The sequence below is a fragment of the Mytilus edulis genome, chromosome 7, assembly GCF_963676685.1.
Source record: "Mytilus edulis chromosome 7, xbMytEdul2.2, whole genome shotgun sequence".
Classification (NCBI taxonomy): Eukaryota; Metazoa; Mollusca; class Bivalvia; order Mytilida; family Mytilidae; genus Mytilus; species Mytilus edulis.
The window spans coordinates 42,804,725-42,813,717 of NC_092350.1; the positions used below are offsets into that span (position 1 = coordinate 42,804,725).

At 33.6% G+C, this 8,993-nt stretch overlaps 1 protein-coding gene across 1 annotated transcript; it reads left to right on the plus strand.

Moving 5' to 3' along the window:
- Nucleotides 1-7: 7 nt before the first annotated feature.
- Nucleotides 8-8,635, plus strand: LOC139481525 (E3 ubiquitin-protein ligase TRIM45-like). Its single transcript, XM_071264913.1, has 7 exons — nucleotides 8-115; nucleotides 618-1,715; nucleotides 2,908-3,088; nucleotides 4,529-4,753; nucleotides 5,105-5,164; nucleotides 6,910-6,966; nucleotides 7,744-8,635. Exons 2-7 carry the CDS (start codon nucleotides 624-626, stop codon nucleotides 8,421-8,423), a joined length of 2,295 nt encoding a protein of 764 aa, XP_071121014.1. The 5' UTR covers nucleotides 8-115; nucleotides 618-623; the 3' UTR covers nucleotides 8,424-8,635.
- The last annotated feature ends 358 nt before the right edge of the window (nucleotides 8,636-8,993 follow it).

The window sequence follows — 8,993 nt, forward strand, 5'->3', positions numbered from 1 at the left end:
AAACCTTAATAGCAACGTGAAATTGATACATGGAAATCGAACTCGAAAAGTAAAACAACAAATTTTTGGCCGAGAATCTAGATCGTCATTTATAAGTACAGAACTATCTATTAAGGTAGGTGATCGAGAAAGTGCATTAAACGTCTTTTATTTACAAAAATGTATTGTTTTATTGTCTTTATTACTTTTGAACTGGATTGAAAGATACATACAAAATACCTTTATTTTGATTGGATTGATATGAAATTTTATAACTTAAGCAGCAAATTTCTATGATTTTTCAGAACTAACACCCGATGACGCCATTTTGTCTGCTGTTTCGGAATTCTTGCTTAGTTTGATATCATGCAAATATTTCATTACACACATATGTGTTTTGATTAAATCTACATACCTTTTTATCGAAACAAAGGTTTCAACTTTTTTGTTTCAACCTCCTCCTTCCGGCTCAGGTAAAGTCTACCTTAGAAGGTAGTTTGCAACTTGTTTTTTCTCTTTTGTCTAATAAGTAGACATTTTGCGTCTTTTCAGTCATTATACCATAGTGAAATTTTTACCTACATGTATTAAGATATGTTGTTTTACTTGTTAATTTATTATTTTGTATTCCTATAAAGGTCAAAATGTCAACAGGCACTTACCATCCGGTAATGACACAACCATTTCGTGTACAAAGTAAAACTTCCATCCGGCCGCAAATTGAGCATGTCCGGCAGAAGTTCCTTGAATGTTATGTCTGTAATGAGGATTTCAATGAGACTGACCATATACCTAGAACTCTGCCATGCCTTCATTGTGTTTGCGAAGTTTGCATGGAGTCTCTGAAAACACGTGATTCAGTGGTGTGTCCAGAATGCAACGAATCGCATCCGGTTCCAAATGGAGATGTGAAGAATTTTGAAAAAGATGGTTGCAGGGGATATCTTGTTAATTATTTGCAGGTACAAGCGAACGAAACTGCAATTACCTGCGATGAATGCTCTAATAAGCGACGCGGGACACATCGATGTAAAGAGTGTTCACAATTTCTTTGCAATGATTGTACCGATGCTCACATGAAAACAAAGGTCACCAAGAGGCATGAAATAACAAATGTTAACGACCTCAAGGACTGTACGATAGAAGAACTACAAGCCATTCAACGTTGTTCGGTCAAAGGTCATGAAGATCAACAGTTCCAATATTACTGTGTCTCGAACACTTGTGATAAACCGGTCTGTGCTCTTTGTGCTGTCCAGTTCCATTCAGAAAGTAAGGGACACAAGCTTCGGACTCTTATGGACGTATATCTGGAAACAAAACGAACGGTGGACACTTTGGTGTCAGAAGTTAAACACAAACAACTGACAGCTGAGGACACGTTGAATATTGTGGATGGAATAATCGCCAACCTTGACGAAGTTCAAGATAAAATGGTCGAAGATATTGAAGTTGCTTTCGGACAATGTCAAAAGAAATTAGAAGAAAGGAAAGAAGAAGTAAAAAACGAGCTGTTGAATGCAGTAAGCGTAAAGAAAAAACGACTCCAAGATCAGTTAAGCTCTCTCAATTTCCACAAAGGAAACCTAGATGACTCTAACGAATTTGCAACATGCGTGTCAACATATGCAACCCCTTCAGAGTTTATGAACTTTAAAGATAAAGTAATTGATAGGTTGAAAGACATGAACACTCGCCATTTTGACGTCAATCCACATGATAACGCCGATGTTCAGGTAAAGATATTTTCATATAGTCTGTGCTAATCGAATGTAGTCCGATTCCAAATAAACAATTGTGTCCGCGTGATCATTTATTTATCTACTTATTTTTGTATTTTCTTATGCAGGCATTGTCAGTTTGGACGTCAATTATATTTCTTGTGTAGCTATGTTCTGATACAAAACAAAATGGTATATCTTTCGCATCTTTTTCGTACATTCTATAATTGTTTATGCCCTCTTCAGTTTTTGACCTTGTCAACTCTTGCAGGATATATTTAAGTGTATGAGCATAATGTTTCAAGTGTCGTCTTTTACATTGATTTGAATTGCAAAAAAAAAAATTGATTGCCAACGTTAGGGGATTTATATATAAATAATGATACACCATGCAGTAAAATATCAAATAAGGAATTGACACATGTTTTTTTTTAACATTTTAAACTTTTGTGAGAGAAAAAGAACATTGATCAGTTTAATGTATTACTTCATTCCCATGCAATTTAGGAGTGAAAACCGAATATGTTTGGTATGTGACAATTGAAGGCCGTACCTTGGCCTATAATGGTTTATTTTTGTAAATTGTTACTTGGATGGAAAGATTTCTCATTGGCACTAAACCACATATTACTATAACTATATAAACAAACACAGCAAGCACATACGTCAATGTAAAATCATCTACACGACATTAAAGATCAAAACTACATCAATAGTTACGGTCCTAAGGAACATACGCTTGCCTATAACTATTCAGTATGTATCTTTCCTTTTTGATTCGAGTCACTGGTGAGTCTTTTGTAGACGAAACACGCATCTGGCGCAAATATAAAATCCAGGTATCTATGATGAGTTTATCTATCCACAGCAAATTGTGTCTAACAGCATTTCAATCACTGCTGTAAGACGACTAAAACGATTTTGAATTATGCTTATCAGAAACAAATGAAGATACCGATGGTCAATCAAAATCTCGAATAAAAACAAAACTAGACAAACACAAACAAACAACAGTAAACAAACAGTACAAAAAAATAAAGATTCAAAAGCCGTAGAGGACTTGTAGTATTGGGTCCTCCGGGTGGATTAACAGATCGTCTCCACTTGATTGCATCTTTTACGGAAAATAATTGCTGAGAATTCTTTGGAATCTTTCGCCTCTTTAAAGTAATTAAAGTCTTTGATTAACTTTCGATTTCAATAACAGTTTCATCTGGACAATATGGGAGAAGATTTCAAGTATTTTGCAAACAATGTTGGAAAGATATGGTCTTCGTCGCTATACATACCAAAAACAAATGTGACAATGAGTGACATCCCAGCTGACGTAGAGGACGTTCCTATCACCATCTTCCTATACAATATTGACGGTGATCCTCAGATAGAAGGTAATAGTAAACTATTCATGTCATTCAATCTAGAATCAATTTCAATCAGTGTAAGTTCTTTGTGTCGTTTTAGAATAATATGCATTATTATTTTCTTTTTTCATTTTACATAATATAACGTTACAACATGGTATTTGATGTGCTTGTTTCATTCATTCCCAGCTGTGGTCTCGAAAATTAGAGGTCGGTTCTGAGTCAAAATAGTTTGTCGAAGTATGGTAATGTGGTTTCCTGTGTGCTGCGATCTTAGAAAATATTCACAAAGAGTCAAAAATCCACTTCAGATGGTCGACCTGGTAGAAAGCAAGGTTATAGATTTTGTTATATCTTATTAAAACATGCACTTTCTATTATGAAGGTAAAACTTGTCACTTGCCTCTGACATATGATATTCTTTATCCTGGGTAGAGAAACCCCTTTTAAAAATTGGTAGATTCATCCCTGTCGACCAAGTACAAGGGTTATAGATTTTGTCATATCACATTAACACATGCTCTCTCTGTTATAAAGGTAAACTTAATATTACTACTGCCACTTGACAGTTAACATCAATCCATCCAACCACTTCTGACTTTTAATAAACCTTCTTATACTTTAATCTAATGGAGATTTGGATTTGTCAAATTGTGTCATTCTACTATATATATTTTTGTTCTTGTATGAGAAACCTTTCTTTAGCAATAGCTTGATGAAAAGCGTTTAATTCCTATTTTCGAGTCATTGTCATTGCTTTCGACTGGAAGCTTTTGGTGACATCGTCAATGCTGAGAAACTGGCGTGATGAAACACATTTTGTTTTCAGTTGACCATGGACGCGCGTATCAGTTTTGACCTGTTACAGTAATTGTTTTCTGCTGTTGTGACAAAAACGATGTATGGGGAAACTTTTTTTTATTTTCAACAATCATACAAACTCGAAATTCATGACCTGGTTTATTTGAAACCCTATGTTTTTTCTATCTGTATGCGTAGACGAGACGATCTTCGCAATAGAACTCTTTGTTTTTTTGGTTTACGGTGATTTTGCACATCGTCTTTGTCTTGCAGCTCGTTTGAATCAAGTTTTACTGAACATCTTATGTAGGTAAAAAAAACTTCTGTCGTACACATTTATGAGCCTATAATCTCTTGTTTTTATCTTTTAAATTTTTTTATAAACTCCTTCAGGCAAATATGACCTCAAACGGTTTCTACTATTTTTTCTTTATCTTCAAATACAAAAAGTTTTGATGTACTATTATAATACTTCAGTACTTAACTTTAAACCAATGATTGTTTTGTGAAAGTTTGTTCCAAAATAGGGATTACATTGCCAATGTACTGTATTATTCAATGATCAGAGGCGCTTGTAAAAGATTTAACAAGCTTTTAAGTTTGATTTACGCTCATGAAAATGGTATATAACGATTTAAATGCATATATTTCATTTATAAAACCAAGGTGGTGTCGACATTAGGGTTGAAATTGAAGATCCAAATGGAAAGATTCACCGACCTACTGTTGAAGATTTTACTGCAAAGCAAGGCTGTTACAAAGTGTACTTCATGTCGGCAAAACTTGGGAAACACAAGGCAACAGTTTTAATCAACGGAGATAGCATCAATCCTGATGGGTACAGATTCAATGTCATCTCCCATGGTGCTGGAAGACAATCTGTTACTTACAGTAAGTCATGTATTCATTTTCATTGCATATTTTTGAATAACTTCAGCCAACAATTTGAATAAACCATTTTAATTTGGAAGATAAACGTGATTTCTTTATTTTTTAAATAATTAAATTAAAGAAATTTCGCAACATATTCTTGTAAGATACAGTTATGAACTTGTTCTAAAATAACTTCTACTGTTGAAGTTCTAACAATTTAACAAATTTTCCTTAGATTTCACCAGGAACAGATTTTGACATACTGTTCCCATGTTTCACTAAAGTTGCATTATTGTCCTATGTCTTTTCTATAATATATCAATGTAATGATAATGTTATGTTCAATGACTTGGTTCTTGCTTATTTTAGGGTCTGCAAGGATCCCAGATACACCTCAACCTAGGAATATGGTGTCGCCAACTAACTCGGGTAGGTTTTATTTAACTTTAACGCTATTAGTGAAGCGTATAATAGTAATAAATGGAAAGACGATACAAACGTTTTTATATAAAACAATCCAGAAAATTAGACAACACTATTGCAAAAACATAAACGTACAGATAAACAACATTTCACAATGCACCAATGATTGAATAACACTATAATCGCTGCAATAACCGAATAGAAGTCAGACTTCCTGGAACGGTCAAAAGAAATAAGTTAAGATAGCATAGCGGGTTGGTGAATGTCTTTTGTATAACTCTCCAAGACATTACATAGTTCATATACCATCGTTACATTTGATTTTCGAATACTGTCAAATGATCGAAGGTGAGTGTTTGAAATAAACATATGGTTTTCTAGACAAAGACCGTAAACGGTAGACACTACCCATAAACTGACAAAATACAACAAATAAAAATTAACACAAAACCAAAAGATACATTTATTACTTTAGACAGAACCAATGAAAAATGTGTGTGATTCTGTAAGTTAAGCAGTTCCATATGACATAATTGTACCCGTCGTGTTGTTCATTCTAATAGGATATCTGGTAATAAGGTGCATTCGGTTCGATGAAAATGACAATCGATGAAAATGGATGGAAACGTGGCAACGATATTTGGAATATGTATACCGTGGTCAACTGTGATATCTAGAAACGTCAACCAAATTATGATACATGTATATCATTAAGATCACATGCCTTGATAACTTTCTTTCAAGATACACATAGGAAACGACATTTAATCAAATTTGACATATATACTTCATATACAAATAATGTTTGAATGAAGGTACAAAGAAAAGAAATGCTCACAATCGAAAAAAATTCTCTTTATCTTAATGTATATCAACGCTAGATATATTAATAATTAAACATATGAAGCAGATTTAATTGTATCTTTGGTATCCTTTATTTCATTACAACTCAGATCTTGAGTTAATTTTCCAAGAAAGTTCCAACCTTATGATTCATCGGTTTTCCCTTTTTTAAATGTCGTGGGAGGATTTGTTGCAATAATGTCAATACCTACTTGCCTTTATCAACAGAAAACGGTTTATAACAAATCTATTAAGTGTTATTTTCCTTTTACTTAGAACAGAAAGTAATGTACATATAAAAACAATATCATTCGGAACAGCATATGTGATAAACCACAAAAACAGTTGTCATTTAGATGGAAACATTTAGAATGTGTTCAAAACACGTAACCTGTAATAGTTCTATACGTATCAACAACCTCATAGCCGTATCCATTTGAAAAGAGTGTCTTACTTTTTTTTCATGTTTTTGTTTTTGTTTTGTTTAGCATAATCATCGCATCTACATAGTAATTCAATGTTTTGCTTTCAGTTTATTGATTACTACTTGCGGTATTTCGTAAAGAAATTTGTTTGGCGATGTTACAGTTGTCAATTATAAAGCAACCATCAGAACTATATATGCAAGGGAACTTGTACATGTGCTATAAAATGGTCGTAGCTGGCATTGAGATCATCAAACAATTAATTTGGCAAAGGGAATTTCTAAAATGAAGCGTGTTTACGTGGCAAAGTTTTCAATTCCAAAGTTTCTGTTTGTCATAAGATACATAGATTTTATGGAACTGTGTTCAATCTAAAAAAAAACGACGCGGTTTAAAAGTATACTTATATATAAAAGTTAGAGCAGATACTCAGTTTAGTAGATAAAAGTTCTACAAAATGATTTATATTTTTTTATATAACAGATGTTACCATAGTGGGTCGAATTACTCCCAAAGATATCATGCATGGAGATGTCAATTGTAAGTATTGGATGAGGCTCCTCTGGCCTTTTATATATAGAAAATTACACACAATATTTGTTTGTGCATTATCTCTTTCTCGGTACCACGATTTCCCGAGGATTACAAGAATTAATTAATATCCAAAGGACAAATTGATTTGTCCCAAAAACAAGGTGTTACACTACTTAAAATATTATTAACGTATATAATTCCGTCGTTTTAGCACAGTGCTAACTCTTTTCCTAAGACGACTAAGTTATACAATACGGTATCCAATGAACTTCTGCCATCCGACAATAAAACCAATGTCCGTTTAGGTGTGTGGGATGTATAAATACGCAGCATATAACTACAAATGGTAGTTTTTGCGTTCAAAACCAATCTCATTAAAATCAGCTGTTAGTTTTCGCTACGATACTCCCCACTGTAACTCTACAAAACACCAAAAAAATTGAAAACAAAACGAAAATCAAGGAACATGAACCCCGTAAATACGGGACATGGAAATTAACATTGATGTTTCAGAAGTCGCAGCAGTTTTGTTCCTCGAGAAAAAAAATGCAGTGACAATATATTGTATACTGTATAATTGAAAAAATACCTGATAAATGAAGCTGGTAGAGGAAGAGTAACAATGAAAAACGATACTTCTTCGTTTAGTTATTTATAAACGCGTTGTGTGCTATTGGTTGATTTAAACTGTTTGGGTTTTTTCTTGATACTTGAAAGTATTGAACTTTTATATTCAAATCCAAACGCAAATTAAAATCTTATAATATTTTTCCACATTTCAAGGTGTCGACATTTCCTTTGATTCGTCTGTTGCACATAATTCAATGGACATATCCAGCGACGAAAAGGTGATGAAAGTGAAGACGATGAAGCAGCGACATGGAATTAGTTTCCGGGAACCCGAGGCAGGACATTTCAGAAATTATAAAGGAACGATAGCAACTAAATCTTTCAACAAGCCTGGCCTATTTTACTGGGAAGTTGTAGTCCAATACAAAATTTTGCGCTTGATCCGACAGACAATGCTTTTCGAAATGGGCCTTGCGAGAATTGATTGTGTTGATAAGCGATACACTGTGGATGCATTTCCATACGCATGGGCAGTAAGTGCACGTGGTTGTCATATCTGCGGAAAGGTATGCCTACAGACGTGGCATAATGGCCAACTTATGACACATAATCCTTTGTCAAATCGTACACCAACGCCTGCCACTATGGTAGTTAGGCTTCATTATGGGTTTCTTCTTGATTCAATCAAACGTCATTGGATAATCGTCGACCTGAAAACCAAAAAAGTCATCTTCCATTTCAAAAACTTGGTTATCTCTGAGATGTCTGATCCCCTGTTTCCTGTATTCGCCCTATACAGCCCAGAACAGGTTCAAGCTTCCATGGAACTCTTGTCTGGAATGAATATCACGGGAATCCCAGAGGAGGCTTTAGATGCTATAGTTATTACGTAGTTAGTTCTTTTGAGTGGAGTACTAGCATAGAACTGACAATCTTGTTTCTGAAATTTGTTTATTAGAAATATATTGAACAAATTGTAAAAATTTAGACCGATAGATTGTATTTCCATTTTTTTCAAATTATACATTATATTAGTTTTCATATCATGTATATAGAGCAAAATTTATTTGTAACATATTTTACTGATTAAAAATATCATATCAAACCATTTCTTTGAGTTACCACGATACGAAACCATCAATCAAGTTTAATACATGAATGAAATCATATGCGGGGTATACTTTAATAGGATAGTCTTACCTACACCTCACTTATAACAAAAACTATTAAACTTGTGAAAATCCTATACATAGCTATTTTCAAGCTAATAGCTATAGGCCATTTTCTAAAATTGATCTTTGGCGGTTATAGCAGATAGTTAGATAGTTTAAACATATATTTAAATTGTTCACAGCAAAAAGGATCAGTCACCACAATACAAAATATATAGCAATTAAAATATTTAATGTGAGCATGCATTTATATAATACTTCAAAAAGAAAAGGGAAGAAAGAAAAAACGAC

Coding starts and splice junctions, on each gene's coding strand:
- LOC139481525 (XM_071264913.1), top strand. CDS start 624: ATGTCAACAGGCACTTACCATCCGGTAATGACACAACCATTTCGTGTA. Junction 3,089..4,528: donor CGGTGATCCTCAGATAGAAG/GTAATAGTAAAC, acceptor TATAAAACCAAG/GTGGTGTCGACATTAGGGTT. Junction 4,754..5,104: donor AAGACAATCTGTTACTTACA/GTAAGTCATGTA, acceptor TGCTTATTTTAG/GGTCTGCAAGGATCCCAGAT.